The 22,447-nt window shown below is 36.0% G+C and overlaps 3 protein-coding genes across 4 annotated transcripts; 2 read left to right on the top strand and 1 right to left on the bottom strand.

Moving 5' to 3' along the window:
* The first annotated feature begins 279 nt into the window (after positions 1 to 279).
* On the top strand, positions 280 to 4,988 carry LOC104243480 (pentatricopeptide repeat-containing protein At4g28010-like). Its single transcript, XM_009798670.2, has 3 exons — positions 280 to 3,036; positions 3,690 to 3,811; positions 4,170 to 4,988. Exons 1-2 carry the CDS (start codon positions 520 to 522, stop codon positions 3,696 to 3,698), a joined length of 2,526 nt encoding a protein of 841 aa, XP_009796972.1. The 5' UTR covers positions 280 to 519; the 3' UTR covers positions 3,699 to 3,811; positions 4,170 to 4,988.
* Positions 4,989 to 6,786: 1,798 nt separating this feature from the next.
* On the top strand, positions 6,787 to 15,511 carry LOC104243465 (serine/threonine-protein kinase BSK7-like). 2 transcript variants are annotated; one of them, XM_009798656.2, is made up of 12 exons: positions 6,787 to 6,984; positions 7,171 to 7,293; positions 7,694 to 7,857; positions 7,975 to 8,195; positions 8,492 to 8,627; positions 10,080 to 10,213; positions 10,309 to 10,414; positions 11,399 to 11,484; positions 12,715 to 12,903; positions 13,697 to 13,849; positions 14,137 to 14,250; positions 14,632 to 15,511. In XM_009798656.2, exons 3-12 carry the CDS (start codon positions 7,779 to 7,781, stop codon positions 14,875 to 14,877), a joined length of 1,464 nt encoding a protein of 487 aa, XP_009796958.1. In that variant the 5' UTR covers positions 6,787 to 6,984; positions 7,171 to 7,293; positions 7,694 to 7,778; the 3' UTR covers positions 14,878 to 15,511. The 2 variants fall into 2 exon arrangements, with proteins under 2 accessions (XP_009796958.1, XP_009796962.1); XM_009798660.2 differs by lacking the exon at positions 7,171 to 7,293 and having other exon boundaries at positions 6,898 to 6,984.
* A 1,332-nt stretch (positions 15,512 to 16,843) lies between these two features.
* On the bottom strand, positions 16,844 to 22,229 carry LOC104243457 (calcium-dependent protein kinase 34-like). The gene is made up of 8 exons (XM_009798647.2): positions 21,465 to 22,229; positions 20,348 to 20,491; positions 19,414 to 19,566; positions 19,119 to 19,234; positions 18,751 to 18,918; positions 17,977 to 18,104; positions 17,750 to 17,849; positions 16,844 to 17,231 (listed from the first exon to the last, which is right to left on the bottom strand). The coding sequence occupies exons 1-8, from the start codon at positions 22,165 to 22,167 to the stop codon at positions 17,130 to 17,132; spliced, it is 1,614 nt and encodes a 537-aa protein (XP_009796949.1). The 5' UTR covers positions 22,168 to 22,229; the 3' UTR covers positions 16,844 to 17,129.
* Between the last annotated feature and the right edge of the window lie 218 nt (positions 22,230 to 22,447).

Here is a 22,447-nt window from a genome sequence, read left to right as displayed (position 1 = left end):
CTTTTCTCCCAAATCTGCTTCGTAGAATTTCACCTTGAATGTGTGATTTGTTCATGACCTTCCATCGTTAATTAGACGTCTCGAGTTTGAGTATTGAAAATAGAAAAAATTCTTAGTTGGTGCAAATTTGAGTTAGTTTTCAATGCGAGTAACAACATCGGATGAGAAACAAAAAAGACAATCCATAGGAAACTTCAATTGATGTTCTATCATTTCACAAAGTTTTGGGGGTCAAATTTCATATTTATCTACTTAACATTTCCATTTGCAGCACGTGCAAAAATCTTTGAGAAACCTCGAACTTCCCTTTCAGACTCACTGAGAAATTCCCGTTCTCCGGTTGCCGCCTCTCCGACATCTACCGCCGGCGGCAAGTTTCCCGGTTCGCCACCTTCGTCATCACCTAGGTATTCACCTTCACGCACTCAAAAATCTAACTGAAATGACGTAAATATCATTCTTTATTGACCTTACTCATCATCCCTACACAAGCATAAGTATTAATATTTAGTTTATAAAATGATGATTAGAAAGAAATCATCTAACATCTGTGTTTGTTTTCAAGCACCCTTTAACCCCCAGAACGCAATTTTTTTGGAATATTTGTGTACAACAATACAAGCTAGAGGTACAACTACTAGTACAGGTTGTTCAAAAAATGTTCAAGAGTTGGATGAGAAGTGTTGGCTTTATAAAAATGTTAACTTTCATTGTTTTGGAATACCATTTAATCCCCAGAAAGCAATATTTGTGAAAAACTTGTATACAACAGTACCAGCTGGAGGTACAGCCGCTGCTGCAGGTTGTTCACATGTTCAAGAATTGGATGAAAAGTTAAAGTGGCTTTGCAAAAAGCGTAATTTGCATGGTTTCCGAGTAGCTCTTAACTCCCCAAAAGCGAGTTTTGTGAAATATTATTGTGCAAAAGCAGTTACAGAACATGCTACAATGGATGTACAAGCATTGGATGCAGAGTTGAAGGGTCTTTGTGAAAAGCCAAATCCTCAGTATGTTAATGCTTTTGAACTTTTTAACGACGCGGTTAATTCGGGTCGAATACCTTCTGAGTTTACTTGCAATTTTCTTGTTGCAACAATGGCAAAGAATAAGGAGTACAGCTTGGCTTTTAAGGTGTACGGTAGGATGAGAGAGGTCGGGGTATCCCCGTGGTTTTTATCGTTAGCTGCTTTGATTGAATGTTTAGTGCATGCTCAAAGGCCAAAATTGGCGATTGCTGCGTTGGGATTGATTTTGAAGTATGGTTTGAGGGTTAATGATTACCTTGTTAATATTGTATTGAAAGGATTGTGTGAAAATGGTATGGCTATTAAGGCTATAGAAGTTTTTCAGTGTTTATATATGAAAGAAGTGACTCCTAATGTCGTTAGCTTAAACACCCTTATGAAAGGACTTTGCAGAGAGAGGAAATTGGAGGCGGCTTTAGATTTGAGGAGTAGAATGGAAAAGGTGAATGTAGCTCCAAATATGATTACTTATTCCATTTTGATAGATGGTCTTTGTTCAGAGAGAAGGTTGGATGAAGCTATGGGATTGCTGGAGGAGATGACAACTAAGGGTTTGAAAGCTGATGTTGTAGTGTACAGTTCACTCATAAATGGACTTTGCAACAAAGGATGTGTTGATAGAGGGAAAGAGCTCTTGAATGAGATGTTGAAGGAAGGAATTTTGCCAAATGTGGTTACTTATTCTTGTTTATTACATGGCTATTGTAAGCAGGGCCAATTAAAAGAAGCAACTATGTTATATGATGATATGCTGAAGCGCAAAATCCATCCGGATGTCATTACATTTATCAGTATGATTAGTGGGCTTTGCAAAGGTGGAAGGGCCGTGAAAGCAGTGGAATTGTTTAAATTGACGGTGGAGAAGGGTGAAGAGCCTGGAAACATACCTTACAATATTCTTCTGCGTGGACTTTGCAAGGAAGGGTTACTTTCTGATGCTTTTAACATTCTGCAGCAGATGATAGAAAAGGGCAAGAAGCCTGACTTGATTACTTACAATACACTGGTGAGAGGACTTTGTGAAAATGGGAAGGTGGACGATGCCTTGACAATGTTTAATTCAATTTTAGCTGATGAGACATATGTTCAGCCAGACGTTACGACAATGAATGTACTGATTCAGGCGCTTTGTGAAGAAGGACATCTTAGTAATGCTGCCAAAATTCATGAGAAGATGGTTGCTAAGAAGACACTGGTTGACATGAGAACTTTTACTGTGCTTATTGGAGCTCACATAAAAGCAGACAATGTTGCTAAAGCTATGGAACTCTTGAAGCAGGCAAATGAATTGGGTTTTATTCCAGACTCATTGACCTATGGCACTATGGTTGATGGTTTTTGTGAGTTGAATGTACTAAATATCGCGAAAGGTTTGTTTCTTCGGATGAGAAATAGGGGATATTGCCCAACCGTGATTGATTACAACATCTTGATGGAAAGCTTATGCAATGAGGGTAGCTTGGAACAAGCTAGGAGGTTGTTTCAAGAGATGTTAGATGGCAATTGTGAGCCAGATCTTGTGTCATACAATATTATCATTGATGGAACGCTCAAAGCAAAAAACTTAAAATCTGCTAAAGAGTTACTTGTTCATATGCTTCATAGGGGTTTGAATCCAAATGCTTTCACATATTCCATATTAATAAATAGGTTTTCAAAACTAGGGCTGTTGGATGAGGCAAAGAATTTATATGAGAGGATGAATGCATCTGGCTTGACACCGGATAACTCTGTGTATAATTGTTTACTGAAAGGCTTTAGCTTGAATGGTCAAACTAGAGAAATTATTGATTTGCTTAACCAAATGGCTGCTAAGGGCATTGATCTAGACTCAAAACTCACTTCAACAATCTTGACGTGTCTTTGCAATATATCTGAAGATGTCAATGTGGCAGAGCTGTTGCCAAATTTCTCCGGAGAAAAATCAGAAGTATTTAGCATTCCATGCAGTGAATTGTTGAACAAGCTTCACAATAGTTTATCCAAGCTTCAGTTGGATTCTGCTCAGCAGGTACTATCTCAGAAAGCTCCTAGTGCGGTAGACGTAGCTATTCCCTTCACATTTTATAGTTATTAATTTTTTTTAAAGTTTTTAGAGGACATCGGTATGTGTTGTTATTCCATGAATAGCCTCATGTTTCCCCTTAATATTTTTTCATTCTTGAAACAGTAGAAAGTTATCCTTGGTTACGCGTTTCATGCGATCATGGGAATAGGCTATTTTTTTGTAACTCCTTTTCGTTTTTTGGGTGATGTAACTCTATTGTTTCTAAGTTCCAAACTTGGTGGATAATGGGTGCACACATCTACCTTTCGCCACAAGAACAAGTATCTGTTACTCATCAGGATTCAAACTCGTAATGTGCGCCTATCAGACATCTACATTGTATTACCTTCTTGTTGAACCAATGCTTTACGAGAAATAAATAGATCAAGTGATATATCATCTTCAGGCATTTGTCCCTCATGAGATGAACAGAAAATAACGTTTCACTTTTTTCTTGCTTTTTCACGAACCTAATAATCAACTGCCTGCTGAATCTCACTAGTCACTAAACCCTTTTATGCCTTGTCAAATACTCCTTTCAGTCACGGAAAGAAGCAATCTTTGAACCTAGTATATTGTTTCCCATCTAATGATTCTTCTTTTACTGAACTTTTCAGTGCCAATGATAAGCTTCAGGGATTGGGGTTCCTCCACAGGCAAAATTTATTTTGCCTGCAAAGGTGTGTGAGCGAGAGGCTTCATGATAACATCTTACATACGATATGTGACATACTCAAAGGTATTTATCCCTGGTTTTTCTTTCCGTGAGTTCAGATTTTTATAGGTTTGTGTTTGTAGCTTAGTGTAATGTTTGATTAAGTTATCGTGCTGGCTCGTGAGTTGCTTCTAGCTGAATTTGCATGTTGTCTTTGGATCAATCCTAGCTAAAAGTCAATATAATAAGAGCATTGAAGGACTGGAGTGATGTGAATGAGAAGTTAATTGATGCAGTTATGTGGCCTTGAAGAAGTGCACGACTTTATGTGTAGCAGCTATGCAGCTATTGTTTATCTCTGTTTTATGTTTTATGTGTGCCATAATAGCAATTTTTGTCTTGCTGAAGCAAGTAAATTCAGTAATATTAGCTTCTTTTGCAGTTTTGGATGCGAATCACATCTGCAATCAACAGCAACGGGAATGATGGTTCCCCGCTTTCTCACGCTTGATTTGCATTCATACCTCAAACTTGTTTCGGTTGCTAACTATGGAGCTGCTTATTTAGCTAAAGTAGCTCAATCAAAAGTTCTGAATAAACGTCTGTATTCTCTTATCAGCTGGGGAGCGGACCTCCCCTGGACCCTACGTGAAGGTGGGATGCTTCGTGCATCGGGCTGCCTTTTTTTATTCTCTTATCAGCTGCCTGCCCTAGTCACTTGCCAGTGTAGACCATTGTTTACAGGTGAGATCATATCATGTCAGTCAAGAAGCTGCAAATAAGTTATCAGGTGATAATTGTATTTGATTAGATCAACTTCAAGAGATGAATTTAACAGCTGGCGAGTCATATATTGAAAGCTACCTTTGTATTGTGTCAACTAAGTTGTGTTGAAAATCAACTTCAAGGAGATGAATCTTACAGGTAAAGATCTTCAGATTATTGATCCAAGTTGAAGTTATTTATCAACTTCCTTGAATAATATATCTGCATTAAGTGCACTTTGGGTGTATCGACCAAAGTTCGCATTGTTCATCACCTTCCTATAGCTTTGCATCTGCGATGAGGAAGTAAGTGCTTTACTTTTGAGTGTTCGTCTGGCTGGTCGCCATGGACATCTCTGGCAACAAGGAGGCTGCTCCTAACTTATGGTCTTTCCCATTTTTTTTTATCTTGTACGCTGGTCTGCTAATATATCCCAAAAGCAACGAATATTCAATTTTTTTTACTAATACAAAGAGAATTCCATTCTCCTTCATAACAGGAAGTTCAAAATTCAAATTGTAGGTTAGTCATCCTAATCCGTGTAGAAAACTTTTTTCTTTTCGACTCAAAATACTTGTGCTTGTAAGTAGCGTATAATAGATTGTTTTGACTAATTTTTTGTGGGGATGGAGCGTGTGCGCGCTCAATTTTTATGCAACTTTAACTGTCTATAAATATTTACTGTAATTATAATATTTGATAAAATATCAAAAATTAAATACTCATGGGGCTTACGCCCCCGTGCCTCGGGCCTTACGCTTCGCTGAAGCACATGTAAAATGTCTCGCCTTATGTACACATTTTTTAAAACACTGTTAATTAATAATTAAAAAAACAGATGAAATTAAAAGTTGTTGGGTCATAATTTATTTATAGTGAAATTAACGGCTTAGAGTTGCATTCAATGCTTGCTTACCTACAATCCTCATGAATTATGTAAATCCACTTGTGGTTACGTAGATAGATGATTATTAAATGCTTAATTTTACTAAAATCTAAAAAAAAAAAGAGTTAGTTTTCTTAAAGTAGCCAAACAAACATGCTCATTTTTGTAGCATGAAATATTTCAAATGAAAGCGTTGGGCTATAGAATATTATTTCAGTTTAGTATTTTGCGAATATCGAACTTTAATTTTTGCCAATATAATTTGGTGTTGATTAAATGTTAAAATTCAATATTTGAACTTCCAACGAAATACATATCTCTTGTTTTACCATATTTTCACACCTTAAATAATGCAAGGCGTATGTTGAACGAATATTGTTGTACCGAAAGTCAACCCAAAAGGAAAATAGATAGGTTTGCTTTGTTGTATTAAAGAAAAAATTATTTTTATAAGATCCAAATCAAATTTGGAATAAATGAAAGCCAACGACTTTATATCTCATTTAATGTTCAAAATATTCGATGGAGATTTTGTTCAAGGACCATATACAACCCAAGTGGTGTTCTCATAATTGTTCTGGGAGACTATTTTATCGCCTTAACATAATAAAAAAAATTATATTACATTAAATTTAAAAAATATTGCGACACTAGATAATTTGAAATAAACGAAGTGTCTTATAGTTACAAAAAGCTTTGACATTAATAGCAACTAAATTAATTAGTTGGGCTGATTCAGGAATTGATGGAATATTGTAGCGTTAATAAAAACCAATAAAGATTAGTGGAAGGATGAGTTCTCTCTTTCTTGTGTTGTAGAAAGAAGTACAAATCGCTATATTTCTAAAACACTCTTTTGGCTTTGATGTTGTTCGTAAATTCACAAATACCATTTTGATTGTCGCATACGATAAGATGATGATATACATTAAATCTAATCAATGATGAAATTGCTATATTAGTGAAAATTTAAAAGTTACTAAAAATGTACATATTAGCCCATCTAAGCAGTACGACATAATTAAATAGAGTTATAATATTACATTCAATTTTAACGGTTTAGATGACTTTAAAATACAATTCGTGGTTTAACTGTTAATAAACTTTACGATAAATATCTAATTAATTACAATTTAATTTTTACGAGGCACACAATTATACCAACAATAATATCATTCATACTCGACCTTTCAAGCATTTTTTTTTATTATATATACACCAACTTAATAATATCATTGTTTTGTGGCCAGATGGATAGACAATAGATTATGGTCTTGGTGTCTTAGAAAAATATGAGGAGAAAAAGGGTGTTTAATGTCGGTGGAAAATAGGAAGAAAAAAGAAAAGCACCAAAATAGTACATTAATTATAATTTTATACATAATAGTAGTTGTCCTAGTAACTGAGTAATATCAAATATGCACACACTGAAAAAGGGATCTGTACAAACACATCTTTTTATTTTTTTGCTCATCTCTCTATCTTCCTCACTATATATACACATTTTTCACTTTCTTGATCTCTTTTTCTCTCTCTATATCTCAAGAAAATTACTCTTAACTGGACCTTTTTTGACTCGATCAATATTCAAGAAAGCTGCTTTTTGGTTAGTTACTTTCCATTTTCTTGATGTTTATGGTTTTATCTCTTAACCTATCTGAAGATTGATGCTTATTTTTATGCGGGGTTGTTGTTTTGTGATGCTTTATGGTTTTTGTATTTGGGTTTTGTGCATTAGTTTGAAAAGATTGAATCTTGACTTGGGGTTGACTTGTATGATGAGTTTTTTCAGGGTGGTTTGAAATTGGTTTGTGCTAACTCAATTGAAAAAAAGTGGAGCTTTTGGGAGAAAGTTTGTAGCTTTGGGATTTGTATCAAGTTTTTGGATTGACTCAGATTTGAATCTATGCTAAAGGTACTTTTTTTGGTTGGGTTTATGCTCTTTTTTCTTGATTCCATTTTTGGTCTTTGCTTTACTTGTGATGGAGCTGAAATATTATGTCTATGATTCTTGTTTTATGGGTATTTTAACTTTTTGATGTGTAGTGAAGTAGCTGTATTTTTGGAATTACTGTCCACATCTTTGAGTTGTGGATTGCTAATTGCATAGACTATTGTGTACTTTGTAGTTTCTTTGAGTTGTGGAAAGCAGAATCAATGGACTGTTGTATAACTTTTGGTGTGTACACCGAGAATTTTGTGTTGCAAGTTTTCAAACTTATCTTTGTTGTTTCCAGTTTAATGACAAGGATCTAATTTTTAAGAACCAGGATATGATTTTGTATTGAAAAGCTTGCTTTTGGACCCAAATGCAGATCTTTTAAGCTGCAGAACATGTGGTGGTTGTGATACGGACACAAAGTTGCCGTTAGAGCTCTAAAGTAGGGGGGGGGTAGTAGGATGGGTTGTGAGTGTTCTAAACTTGCCTCGTGTTGTTGGGCTGGACAAAATGGACCCGTTCACGAGGCTAAAAATCCTGGTATGTAAAGCTGTTTTTTTTTTTTTTTTTTTTTTTTTGTGGGGGTATTTTTCTATCATCATCTGAGGACAGTTGAATTCAGAATTATAATTTTGTTGGATTTCCTTCTTCTAATAGATGACGAGGAAAAAGATGAAGTAAGTGATTTGCCTACATTCCGCGAGTTTACTGTTGAACAGCTGAGAATAGCTACTTCTGGATTTGCCGTAGAGAATATAGTTTCCGAACACGGTGAAAAAGCTCCAAATGTTGTTTATAAGGGAAAGTTAGAGAACCAGAGGAGGGTTGCTGTCAAACGCTTTAATAGATCTGCATGGCCTGATTCCCGACAGTTCTTAGTAAGTTATTCTAAAGAGCATTTATGTAAATACCATCTGGTAATTAAGTTTCTATATTCATTTCACTAGCTAGGATAATTAGTGTTTCTTATGTAAGACAACCGAGCCATAAATGGGAAATTGAAGTATGACACTTTACACGTCTTATTCTTTGTCCTTAGTGCATGCACTTTTTTCGATGTATTAATAGCTCGAAGCTAAGTATTTTGTCTTTCTCCTGCTGACAAGCACTTTACTTCGTTTAAGCAATAGACTTTTAACTTCCTTTTCCTTATCCTCCAAATTGAGAACTTCAGGAAGAAGCAAGATCGGTTGGTTCTCTCCGCAACAACAGGTTAGCAAATCTTCTTGGTTGTTGTTGCGAGGGTGATGAGAGGTTGCTTGTGGCAGAATTTATGCCCAATGAGACACTTGCAAAACATCTTTTTCACTGTAAGTTCAACTATATTTTTACTTTTGTTTTCCATCCTCGTCCTGGAATTTAGGGCTAGATTGATTCCCGAATTCTCTTTTTGGCGTAAATATTGTTGTTTACTTTGTTAATTATCGTCGTATCACATCACCTCCACAATAACTTTCCATTTTCATCCTATTTTAATTTTGTGCGTTACATTTCCACTTACCGTGCTATTTTCTGGGTAGATCTAGCTTAGATATCTAAATTGTCCGTATATAGGTGCCCCAATCTCATCTAATCTCATTTCAGTTTGTTTTTTATGGGGGGGGGGGGTATAAACTTGCATTTGCATATGTTCCTTGTTATACTTATCCATAAAACTCTTTATCTCTAAAGTGATCTTTCATAGTTTCAACTTTTGGTTGACTAGCACTAGTTTCATTAATTAACAAAAATATCATTTGCCAAATAACTTGCACAATAAACTCATCGTGTATACTATTGGTTAGCTCATCTATAAGTTGGGTAAACGAGTAGACTCATGCCAAATTTTTGGTGCAAGCCCATAGTTTGTAGGGAAGTCCTCAGAATCTCTGTTTTCAAATTTAACCGGTCTTTCATATTTATCATTTTTTATATGTTTGATATTCTTCTTCTGAATCATCCGAAAAGGGGTAATCTATCCCGCTTCTTTGGGGGGGGGGGAATTGTGTCCCGATATCTATGGTTTGTATCATCATTACTTGGAAGGGAGCGTTGGAGCAACGGTAAAACTGTCTCTGTATGGCCTATAGGTCACACGGGTTCGAGCCATGGAAGCAGCCACTAATGCTTGCATTAGGGTAGGCTGTCTACATCATACCCTTTGAGGTGCGGCCCTTCCCTGGACCTGCGTGAATGAGGATGCCTTGTGCATTGGGCTGCGCTTTTTGTGTCCTTGTTACTTGCAAGCTATATTGTATGCTTAAGAAAATTATAGTTAGGTTACATGATGTTGATGCTCAATCATGATGAATTTTCTACAGTAGTTCTAACGTGTGTCAAGTGTTAAATCGACATGATGAAAGGAGCAACCTGAGTTATATTGAGAAGAGATGGAAGGAGTAACTGATATGTTATTCTTATTCAAGGGGCAAGGGATAAGTGATAAAGATGATTCATATAGCTTACCCAAACTAATTTGGAATTTAAGCTGGGTTGATTGATTGATATAATATATCAGTATATATATTTTTTTGCAATTATTCTTTTTTACACCATCACTTGTCCAGAAAATATGAAGATTTTCAAAATAAACCTAATTATGAATTTATCTGATCACCTAGAAAGTCGGTGAAAATGAGGTTGGACGAGATGGGAACACTCATATTTTTACTGCTTTAATGAAGGAAAACGGGAATCACGACTTTTGTGAAGATTTAAGGAAGATATGTATATCTTTGTGATTGGTGAAAATTCAAGTTGACTTATCATATTTACATATCCAGGGGAGACACAACCCATGAAATGGGCAATGCGCTTAAGGGTGGCTTTGTATCTTGGACAGGCTCTTGAGTATTGTACAAGCAAAGGGCGTGCACTCTATCACGATCTTAATGCTTATAGAATATTATTTGATGAAGTAAGTACATAGTTCCATGGTCATTCTTTCGTTGTTTATTGGTAAGTATAAGGATTTAAGTGCCTCTAATGATATACCCTTTGGCTATTTCTCAGGAAGGTGATCCCCGTCTCTCTTGCTTTGGTTTGATGAAGAACAGTCGAGATGGAAAAAGTTACAGCACGAACTTGGCATTTACTCCTCCTGAATATTTAAGGACGGGTAAGACCTCTGGTAATTGCTGTGTATCGACAATTAGTATTTAATAATTAGCTTGGTTGCTTAACACATTTTGCTTCTCGTTTTATCTGTTTCTGAAATTTCAATAACATGTATATCTGGTAAAGCGGTAACATGAGTACTGCTGATAGATAGGTGCAAACAGGAGAAAAATTTTCTGCAAGGACAGCAAACACTTGACTCTTCAAAAGTCGCTCTCTCTCCTTGAGTTTTCCTTAAACTGTGTGCAGCTTGTTTACAATTATACAAGTGAAATAAGCTGTTTAAATCTAACAATTTTAGACACATGGTCACTTTGAGTGGTGTTGGATGAATCTTGGATGATCAAAATGCTTGGTACCGTCTTAACTTCTCATCTTCCAACATCAAGTTGGCATTAGGTAGTAAGTACAATTGATAAATGCTCTTATATGCATGTGCGTTTATTTATATAATGGTGGTGGCGAGACCAGCTTGTGGTGGTATTGCATCTGATCTAACGAATACCTACTACCTCCCACCAACATACATATCGGTAAAATCGTCGACAAAGACTTACGCAAAGAGAACAATTAAACTAGTGTCGCCTCTGTTGAGATTTGAGCTTTGGTTAAACTTGAACATCTTCTAGTTATACAAAACCGAGGTGACTGATTCATAAAATGCGATATTAAAATTTAATGTGTAACGTGTTGACGAACTTCTTTTCTGATGAACTCGTGATATTCTCTCCTTGATGACAGTGGTTTTTGTTATTTGAAACTTCCCCTCCCATCCTAAAAGGGGAAGGAAGAAGGGGGTTTTGGTTTTTTTTTGGGGGGGGGGTGTGGGGTGGGGGAAGAGCAGGGTATTTTGCAGCCTCTTGCATTTACCTAGTAGATTGCTTGATTGTCTTTCTTTGTTCTTAGAAGGCTAAAGGGGGATGTTCTTTACAAGCAATTTTTACCTTATGCCGTCATTCACTCAGTTATTCTGAAATTTTTGTAGGGAGAATCACCCCGGAGAGTGTCATGTACAGCTTTGGGACACTGTTGCTTGACCTTCTCAGTGGAAAACATATTCCTCCAAGCCATGTATGTTCTTTGCTGCTAATTTTGAAGACGATATTGTTTTACTTTCTTTGGGACAAGAATGCGTGACATATTAATGTGCTTCATTTGTTCTAGTTTATGTCCGACACATCTTTTATATAAACGAGTAAATCTTTATGATCCAAGCTGGTTTGAGTTTAAAGATATTGTTATTGAAATTTAATGATGACTATATTCGAAAAGCTGTGATTTTCGATTTGTTGTTTTACAGATGATCTTACCCTAGGAAAAACAACAGTAAGATGCAAGGGTGGGCAGGAAAATATTGTTACTCCCTCCGTTTCAATTTATATGACATTTTCCTTATTAAGCGTTCCAAAAAGAACGACATATTTCTATATTTGGAAACAATTTAACTATATACTTTTCATTTTACCCGTTTTTCCCTTAATGAAAAACTTTTATAGCCACACAAATTGAAAGCTCCACAAAACTTTTACCCTTTAAGCTTTTAAGGCCACAAGTTTCGAAAAGTCTTTCTTTGTTATCTCTTTAAACTTCATGCCGAGTCAATCTACATCACATAAATTGAAATGGATGGAGTAATATATATTTACCAATTTTTTTTGTTAATATAAGGGCTCTCTGAGCTCAGATGCAGCACTTCCTAACATAACTCAAGAGATAGAGAAATCCTGGCTGTATTATTCTCCAGAATGCAATGGACATTCAGGAGCTATTTGTACAACAAAGCTGGCAGTTCTGATGTCTAGACTCGAGTAATATTCATGGTTGTCTTCGTTGATTAGGTTCCTAGAAGAGCTATTACTGAAACACCATGGGCATCTTCTTCTTGTTCGTCTTTTCCTATTCCTGCCTCTATCTTGTTCAATCTCAGCACTGATGCTTAGACTGCTAATTAAAAGTTATCCGAACAGTCTGAATCATGTTTAGACACTAATTGTTATCATATAATTTTATAGTTATGTACCTGTAAGAAAATGGAAAAATGAGAATTTCAAGCTTGAAAAAATTGTTTAAACCAGGCATCAAATTCAATTTGGGGTTGGGGGTTGGTTTTCCCGATTGTTGAAGATGATGAGTGGTGCTACAATAACTAAATTTTTGTAAAGCAGGATTGATTTTATCAAGTATAACTGTTATGACAAAGGATATCTGGTTGCTGTAATCATTGATGAGGCACTCTTTAACTTTTATTTATTTTCGGGTGCTCATCCTCTTCTAATGCTCTTATATGTTTGTTTTTTTCAGGCCCTTGATTTGATTAAAGACCGGAATCTTCAGATGTTAACTGATTCTTGCTTGGAAGGCCAATTTTCTTCTGATGATGGAACTGAATTGGTACGGATAGCTTCAAGATGTCTGCAATATGAGCCACGTGAGCGGCCAAATCCAAAGTCACTAGTCGCTGCTTTATTTCCTCTTCAGAAAGAAACCGAGGTCTTGTACTTTCTTGTCCTGATTATCCATTAGTGTCTTTAAGGTTTATACTGAGTTGGAGTATGTGTTTTTCTGCCTATGTACTTTTCTTTCTTTTGTTTGGGTGGGGTGGGGTTTGGTGTGTTGGGGGAGGTTCTGAATTTGAGTCATTCAACCACCTCATAATCACTACCAGGCACCAACCACCTTCACCACTACTCACCGCCTCCAATTGTCTCTACCATCAGTCTCCACTGCGCATGTACCACCGCCAATCACCTTTACCTCTAGTCACCAAACACCTGTACCACCAACTTTTACTGCACAACCATCACCTCCGCCATCAGCCACCACCATCAGCCACCACTGCACAACCACCATCTCAACCTCCGCACAACCCCGACCACCGCCCGCTGCAGCTAGCTTTTAGAGTGCGCTTCATCAAAGAAACATTGTATATAAACTCTCTATTTATTAGGTCAATAACAACAACAAACCCAGTATAATCCCACAAGTGGGGTCTGGATGCTGTAAGCACAAAATCTTAAGTATTCAATGTTGAGATTGAGACGTCTTAATCGAATAAAATCAAATGGAGTGTAAGTAGTTCCATGGCACTAGTAATGTCAAAAGAGTAGTTCCATGACAGTAGTTTCTTAAAATTAGTAAAAACAGTAATTTGGATAAGGTGAGAAACTTTTTTTACATTATTTTCCTTAATATTAATTTTCTACATTTTGCCGACTGTAAAATGCCAAAAATCACATTAATGATAGAACTTAGCTGAAATAAACTTTTTAAGCTTGTTCTGCAGGTTCCTTCTCATGTGTTAATGGGTATATCACGCAATAGTGAAACTATGGCTCTGTCTCCACTTGGTGAAGCTTGCTTGAGAATGGATCTAACTGCCATCCATGAGATTTTAGAAAAGCTTGGGTACAAAGATGATGAGGGAGCAGCGACTGAGGTACATGCATGTTATCAGTCTTTTATCTTTTATCAATCTTTTTGGCGTAAGTTTCCAATGCAAGTAGAATGATTGTTCTCAGTTCTCCAACACGTGAGACAATTTGAAGTATCAGTCAGCTCCTTAGCAGTTTCATTTTGTAACTTATTGCTTGTTCATATGGTTATCAAATCCAAATTACTATACACCTTCGGAAGCCAATGATCAAAGTCTCATGATATCCATACACCTTCGGAAGCCAATTATCAAAGTCTCGTGATAGCCTCACTTTTCAATGTTGGTTGCAGCTTTCATTCCAAATGTGGACAAATCAGATGCAGGAAACATTGAACTCCAAGAAAAAGGGTGATGCTGCTTTCAGGCACAAAGATGCTAAGGCTGCCGTCGAATGCTATACACAGGTTGGAAATTATATTCTCGATTGGTTTTAATACTTTTAATCATTTCACTAAAGTTAGAATATGATACCTATATTGCGTTGAGGTTCTGATTCATTCTTTACAACTGTGCTTTCTTAGGGGAGATATAGCTTGTAGACTAAGGCTTTATACACTCGGGTAACGGGGTAAATAATAGTGCACCAAAATGGTTATGGTAACATATTCTTGAGATTGCTACTGAACTCTTAGGACTGATTATAATGATATCATATTCTTGAGATCGTTACTGAACTCTTAGGACTGATTATTGTAGTGCCGATTAATGTTTACAGGGAAAGTGGTGGTGGATTTAATCTATTTATGAAGTACATTATTCATTTAGTATGTTGCTTGGTTTTGCAGTTCATCGATGTTGGAACAATGGTCTCCCCAACTGTATATGCTCGACGTAGTCTGTCTTATCTCATGAGTGATATGCCGCAGGAAGCCCTTAATGATGCAGTACAAGCACAAGTAATATCTCCTGTTTGGCATATTGCATCATATTTACAAGCTGCTTCTCTTTTTGCGATGGGAAGGGAAAATGAGGCACAAATTGCACTTAAAGAGGGTTCTGTTCTTGAAGAAAAGAAGAACACAACCTCCTGACTGTGGCGAGCTGGACCAGTGTGATCTTTACTTTATTGCTCCGTTCCAGGGGTTTGGACATAGATCACAAAAGTGTCTTGTTTTTCGAGCAGAGGCTGTTCACTCTGTCGCCTTGTGCATTCGATGATTAAGTAGGTTTGGTTTACTTCAGAGCATTCTTTGGCAACATATAATTGGATGGGGTTGGTTTTGGTCACAGCTTTTGTGAGAATGGATTGGCCTTTTCCAATAACAATATTCTCTGGAAATAATCCAACACCGTTGGTTCCTAAAGGATCCAAGATCTGTGGAAAAGGAAAGCTGGAGAAACTTGATGTGCTGTAATTTATGTACAGTGCTGGCTGCTCAGCTAAGATGTTTTGATTCTCTCTTAGTCTCATGTTATCTTTTTCTTGAAAATCCTTCCTTTTTCTTTCTTCTCTTGGAGTTGGGGGGGTCAATATCCTTTGTTTGTGGTGGTAATTTATCTTGCAGTACTTATTTTAAGTATTTGTTACTGGTCTAACTTGCAGAATATTGTTTGTAATGTTTGTATCTTATTTCAAGAATCAAGTTTGAAGGCTTGTGGCAAATTATTTATACAGCTAGTAGCTCATTCATATTTTGTTGGAATATAAGTTCTCCTATTTTCAAATTTTGTTATATTGTCTCATATAGGTTAAGGGAATCAATTATTGTCTCCTTCTCCTTATGTTATCTGGAGTTTTCCCACTTCAAGAGTTAACCTTTGTGGTTGAGTTAGGCGTAAAGTCCATTTTCTTTACATGTATAAGAGTTGAGTTATGCATGGTAGTTTTGAGTTGATACCTAGTTGGTATCAGCGTCGGATCTATCAGTATTCTTAGTTTATTCAATGTTCGGCCTCCATCTTATGTTGTCCGCTACCCAATCCGGTGCATCTGGGGTGTCGGATTATTCCACATTAGTTGAGAGAATGAGCTGTGTTTTCTTATATGGTCTTAGGCCTTTCTCATATCAGTGTCCATTATTCCACATTAGCTGAGAGAATGAGCTCGTGTTTTCTTATATGGTCGTAGGCCATTCTCATATCAGGAGTCGTCTCATGGGATTGAGTCGGGCTTAAGGTCTGATTTTTTAACTAGCTTTTTTCCAAATAACCCTAAGCTTTTCATTTTCCCTCCTAGGGTTGGGAGCTTGTTAATGAGGGGAGCAGTTCAAGTTATAGCCATTTTCTTTCGTTTGTTTTGCATGGAAGTGTAAGTCATAGCTTACAAGTACAATTCACTTGATGAATAGATCATACTAATTCAATAATCTTGATTAATACAACTATATTATTTTTAATCTCCCTCTCAATCACTAATAATACTTTGAGACTACATATCCCTCACCATCATAATATTATCATGTTTTGACTCCTCTTGGTTGAGACCTTAGAGCAATGGTAAATTTATCTTCGTATGACTTAAAGGTCACGAGTTCGAGCCGTGAAAACAATCACTAATATTTACATTAGACTTAGTTGGATGCGGGATCTACTCCATGAAGAGCGGTACGGGCGTAGATGATATCATCAAGACCCCTCTTTTTGTACCGCTAGAGATGCTTAACGACACTTCACCAACTGGCATTACCTGCACTTTCGTGTCTCTTAATATGGTCAGCAGACTACATTGGGTGTTTTCGAGCAGCGAGGCTTACACCCATTCGCATGTCTTTCGTGTCTCTCAGTGTGGTCAGCACTGGGGCTTACACCCATTCGCATGTCTGTATCACATCCTTTAGGGTGTGACTCTTTCGCGGACCTTGCTTGAATACAGGATGCCTCGGTTGCCCTCTGGCAAAAGTTTTTGGAGGTAGTTGATTACAAATGCAACAATTAGTATCTATTTCTAATACTGTACAAACTATATAGCAATACTGATAAGAAATCCATTGTCTCTAAATAATAATCAAGCATCAACCAGACAACAATTTTTGGCAACAAAAGTAAACTATTAACAAAAGGATTTATCTTATATATACATAGATAATACAAAGAATATCTTCCACTCTTAACAAAATCCCAAAAAAAACTCATGAATTCTACAAACCCATTTTTTCAAATTTGCTTTTAGGAAAAATGATTGTTATTTAATTTACATAATCATCCATGAACTTTTGTAAATTTCATGAATGACTCTTAAAACTTTACAAAATAAGCCATTGGTCTTCCCTCCAAGAAAAATACCAATGACTTTGATGCATTTTTTTCTTTAATTTTGAATTCTTTTTATATTAACAATGAAAATTTATGCAACAAATGACTCCCTTCTTTTCTTTAGATTTGCTGCAGTTTCTGGAGTTCCTTTTCTCATCATAGCTACAAATTCTTCATAGTTAATTCGACCATCCTGCAAAAATAAATAATGGTATTTATTCATAAATTACAAAATATCTGAAAATTTAATGTTTGGTATGAAGGGAAAAATATCTTTTGAAAAATGTTTTCTAAAGAATGGTTTATTTTTAGAGTAGTTATATTTCGGGGTTGTTTAGTTGGAGAGTGAAAAATACTTCAAAAAAAATAACATTAATAATAATGTCAGCAAATCGTATAGTATTTTGATAATTTTTTTTGCATATATTATATATTGATAATAATGTCAAATGTGTAACTATTGGTTGAAGCAATGACATGAAGTTTCTTGATGAGATGGTTGTGAACGAAAATGACTTTAGCCCGAAATTTTGGAAATTCATTTCTCATGTGGAAAATGGTTTTCCTAGAAAATATTTTTTGATAACCAAACATCAGAAAATGACTTATTGCCCCGAAATCCTTTTTAAAGAAAAATTTTGGAAAATAATTTCCGTCATACCAAATATTTCTACTGATTTCATAAAACATATATGCATGTTTTAAGCTTACATTATTAGAGTCAACTTCAGCAACAATTTCCTTTATATCCTTTCCATCAGTCATTCCAAATTCTCTTAAAGCTTGTTCTAACTCTTCTACTGTAATGAACCTGGCAAAATTAAAAGAAAATAAATTAGTTATATTCTAGGAGAAAGTTGGTTGCAAATATTACAGAGGTAACTGATTCTTTTACGCGGTCAGTATATATATAAGTTAAATTCTCGAACGGGACTTACCCGCTATTATCCTTGTCAAAATATTGAAATGCAGTGTAAAGATGTTCTTCTTTGTCCATTCTGTTCATGTGCATTGTTGCTGTAATAAACTCTTCATAATCTATGGTTCCATTTCCATCAGCATCAGCCTAATTCAATATATTCAAAGAAAATTAACATTAGCTTGACGTAGTGTGGAAGCAGGATTTTCATCAAGGAAACATAAAAAATAGAAAAAGTACTGACAAAGAAGCTAAGAGGATTCAACACCTAATATATATACATAAAAAAATTTAATATATAGTCTAAATTTCAGCAAAGGGGATTTCGGATGACCCCCCATCCCGCCACCTAGCTTCGCCCCTGGCTTGACGAATAAGAAACTTGCAAGTTGCAACATTTCCAACAATCTTTATTGCAGAAAGATTACTGGAGGGTGAGGTGTACGCAGACCTTACCCTTACCTTTTTGGGATAGAGAGTCGGGGAGAGGGGGGTTATCTGAAATAGTCTCTCTACCTTCACAAGGTAGGGGTAAGGTCTGCATACACATTACCCTCCCCAGACCCCACTTGAGGGATTATATTGGGTTGTTGTTATTGTAGAGACTGTTTCCGATAGACCCCGACTCAAGATGTTTTTTAGGTCCCCATTGCCATAAATTATGACATAAGCTCGACCACTTGTTTTGACCTAAGGTGGACACTCTCCTAAGTGCAATGGATATTACTAACAACTTAATTAGGAATTAACAAATAATTTGGCATTGGCAATAAGAAGTAATTAGAGAACTTACAGCTTCCATTAACTGTTGAATCTCATAATCAGATAATTTTGTGCCTTGTTTAGCAAGTCCTTGTTTTAGCTCTTCAAGTGTTATTGCTCCACTGTTATCAGTATCCATGCTTTTGAACATTTGCTTCAATCCCATAATTTCTTCCTCTGATAGACACCCTGCAATTACCTGTAATATATTCCTCCAAGTGAATATTTTGGTACATTGATAATTAATTCTTAAAACGTACTTGACGTCGAAACTTATGTTACTCAGATTCTCCAAAAATGCCGTCACATCTGTGTCGGATCATCTAGAAGTAATGCATTTTTTTGAAAATCCGACATGGATGCAGCAACATTTCTTGAGGATTCGAGCGAATATATTACCCGGAGAGCAACTTTCTTGAAGTTGTTCATAGCTCTGAATTGTTTGAGCCTACTCAAAACAGCATTATCAAGTGGTGTATCTGGTGCTTCTCCGTCTTCCTTGATCCATGGATGATCTTCATATAGAAAGTTCGTTAGATATCATATAAACTATGTTGCTCGGACTCTCCAAAACTGCTGTCGCATGTGTCGGGATCCTTAAAAAATGCACTACTTTTGAAGGATCACGCACCTGACAACATTTTTGAGGAGTCCTTTCGAATATTCGCAGATAGATTCTATTGAAGACACTTACTTAGGACTTGGACTGCTGTCAACCTCTGCTTGGGGTCTATGGTCAACATCTTCTTGACAATGTCTTTGGCACCATGGGAAATTGCAGGCCATGGATCACTTGAAAAATCAATATGTCCTCTCAATATTGCATTGAATATTCCATGTTCAGTTTCTGAAAATAAATTAACAATAATCATTCATTAATCTCTAATTAATCTCACTCTAAAGTAACATAAACTATTCTTTCTCTACATACCATTACTAGGATTTTCGTAGTCCATGAAGTTCATTTCCACAAATATATACTAATATTTTCCTTTTTTGGGTTCCTACCCGGTGCCCGGTACCTGCATTGAGGACCGGCTAAATCCGGATTCGCACTGGAAAGTCCCACATTAGGGAGTAAAGTGCTCCTAACAAAGGCGAGTACATACATAGGGCTTGATTTTGAGACCGCTAGTTAAGAATGAAGGAGTATTTTTCACTTCACCACAACCCTTGTTGGTAAAAATATACTAATATTTTACGAGTTCAACATAACACACGACTTTCGATTTGAACTTATATATATATGAGTAATCTAAATCCTGAATCCGGTACTGAGGTATAATTACCAAGGGTAGGGAGGAGATTTTATTATTTACTTACTTTAAGCGACTTGATATCTCCTTTTACTTTCAATACCTATTCTCTTCCACATGATAGTATATTTCATGTGAGCCGATGACCCACAAATCAATAACAACATACTCAGTGTAATCCCACAAGTGAATTTTGGGGAGAGTATTGTGTACGCAAACCTTATCCTACCTTGTGAAGGTAGAGAACTGTTTCCGATAGACCCTCGGCTCAACGACGACGACCCACAAATCAAATACTAAAAACATATGTGTTCATTTTGCCTCTTATTTTCTAACTTAAAGAATATTCTAAGGTTTGTTTGGGTGATATACCTGCCCAGAAAGGAGGAACACCAGAAAGAAGAATATATAACATAACTCCCACACTCCATATATCAACTTCTGGACCATATCTTCTTTTCAAGACTTCAGGAGCAATGTAATATGCACTACCCACAATGTCCTTAAACACATCTCCTGCACAATACAAAATTTTAAGAGAAATATTAAAATTACATAAAAAATGCCAAGAATTAATCATTCTAGCTAACTATATTCCAAGAATCATACAAACAAAATATAATCAATGAATCATGCTAACAAAATATAATTCCAAGAATCAAGCTAATTATATCATAACACCCTTAGTACTTATCTGCACTCCGTGTTTATACAACATCGAACAATATAACCATAAGAGTCACAAATTAAATTGAGAAAAGAAAGGGCAGCCTGGACGAAACATCCCGTATTCACGCAGGGTCCGGAGAAGGGCCGCACCCAAGGGAGTGTGATGTAGACAGCCTACTCTAATACCAACATCAATGGCCGATTATATGGCTCAAACCCGTGACCTATAAGTCACACGGAGACAACTTTTCCATTGCTCCAAGGCTCCCCTTCTCAAGTGAGAATACATCAGTATTTATATAATTATATCTTATGTTCAATTACTTGGTGTAAACATTGAGTAAACAACAACAACAACAACCCAGTAAAATCCCACAAGTAGGGTATGGGGAAGGTAGTGTGTATGCAGACCTTATCCCTACTCCGAGGTAGTAGGGAGATTGTTTCCGATAAACCCTCGGCTCAAAAAGAGGAAAAGAGACAATATATCAGTACCAACAACAGAAACAATAGAAATAGTAACAACATCATAAGAACCAGAAAATAGATGAAAAGCAATAAAAGGTATAAACATTGAGTGCGAATAAATCACACGGATACAACTTTACCGTTGCTCTAAGGCTCCCTTCTAAAGTGAGAATACATCAGTATTTATATAATTCTATCTTACGTTCAGTTTCCGATGACTCTCGATTCAAAGAGACGAAAAGAGACAATACCAGCAATAAAAATCATAGAAATAATAACAACATCATAGGAACCAGAAAATCGATGAAACACAATAAAAGGTATAAACATTGAGTGCGAATAAATTTTTTACCTTGTTTGTAGAATACAGAAAGACCAAAATCTGTAGCTTTGAGAGGTGAATCTTCATCTTTATTAAGTAGGAGGAAATTCTCGGGCTTAAGATCTCTATGAATAACACCCATAGAATGACAAGTATGTACAATTTGCACAATTGTTCTTAACAAAGTTGCAGCTGCCCTTTCAGTATAATGTCCTTTAGCAATAATTCTATCAAATAATTCACCACCAGCACATAATTCCATAACCAAATGCACTGAATGTTTATCTTCATAGGCCCCTTTTAATTCAACAATATTTTGTTGGCCTGTTAGATGATGCATAATTTGTACTTCTCTCTTCACATCTTCAATATCTTCTTTATTAACCAATTTCCTTTTTGCTATAGTTTTACATGCAAATTGTTCACCACTTTGTTTATGTGTACATAAATGTGTAACACCAAATTGACCCCTCCCTAATTCTTTACCTATAGAATATGTTTTTCTAACATCTTCCATTGGTCTGCCTAAAACTGGACCAATAGGGGAACTTTTTGATGGTTTTGAAGAAGGATCAGGTGATTTTGGTGGTGTAATTGAACCATGATTTTGTTGTTGAGAATTATTTGAAATTGATTGATCATTTTTGGTATTGGATTTTTGTCTAGTTTGATCATTATTATTATTTGTATGTTCATTATTATCAGGTTGGCCCCTTGAACAACAGTTCCCCATTGTGTAAAAGGGGGACTAAAAGAGGCTAAAGAAATGAAGATGATGAAGAAATAAACACACAATATGAAAAGAGAAAGAGAGTTAATTTAGGAGAAGGAAAGAAAGAAAATATAAGTTTGAAAAAAATTAGTGAATGAAGTAAAGTGATGGTGATTGGTTACAAAGTGTTTCACAATCAAAATGACTTAGAGTTGTCGAGAAATATATATATATTTTTAATTTTTATTTTATGACTTTGAGTCGGTTTTTGATAAGATATAGTCAACGAGTTTAACTTATA

Source organism: Nicotiana sylvestris, chromosome 11 (assembly GCF_000393655.2).
Source record: "Nicotiana sylvestris chromosome 11, ASM39365v2, whole genome shotgun sequence".
In the NCBI taxonomy this organism is placed as follows: Eukaryota; Viridiplantae; Streptophyta; class Magnoliopsida; order Solanales; family Solanaceae; genus Nicotiana; species Nicotiana sylvestris.
Note: the sequence above shows the minus strand (reverse complement) of the source record. Positions and strands in the feature narration are given on the sequence as shown.

Excerpts from the sequence above, each read along its gene's own strand:
- LOC104243465 (XM_009798656.2), top strand. The coding sequence starts at position 7,779 with ATGGGTTGTGAGTGTTCTAAACTTGCCTCGTGTTGTTGGGCTGGACAA. Across the intron at positions 8,196-8,491 it reads CTGATTCCCGACAGTTCTTA|GAAGAAGCAAGATCGGTTGG; the intron begins GTAAGTTATTCT and ends TGAGAACTTCAG. Across the intron at positions 8,628-10,079 it reads TGCAAAACATCTTTTTCACT|GGGAGACACAACCCATGAAA; the intron begins GTAAGTTCAACT and ends TTACATATCCAG.
- LOC104243457 (XM_009798647.2), bottom strand. The coding sequence starts at position 22,167 with ATGGGGAACTGTTGTTCAAGGGGCCAACCTGATAATAATGAACATACA. Across the intron at positions 20,492-21,464 it reads TTCTGTATTCTACAAACAAG|GAGATGTGTTTAAGGACATT; the intron begins GTAAAAAATTTA and ends TGTATTGTGCAG. Across the intron at positions 19,235-19,413 it reads GACAGCAGTCCAAGTCCTAA|ATCATCCATGGATCAAGGAA; the intron begins GTAAGTGTCTTC and ends TTCTATATGAAG.
- LOC104243480 (XM_009798670.2), top strand. The coding sequence starts at position 520 with ATGATGATTAGAAAGAAATCATCTAACATCTGTGTTTGTTTTCAAGCA.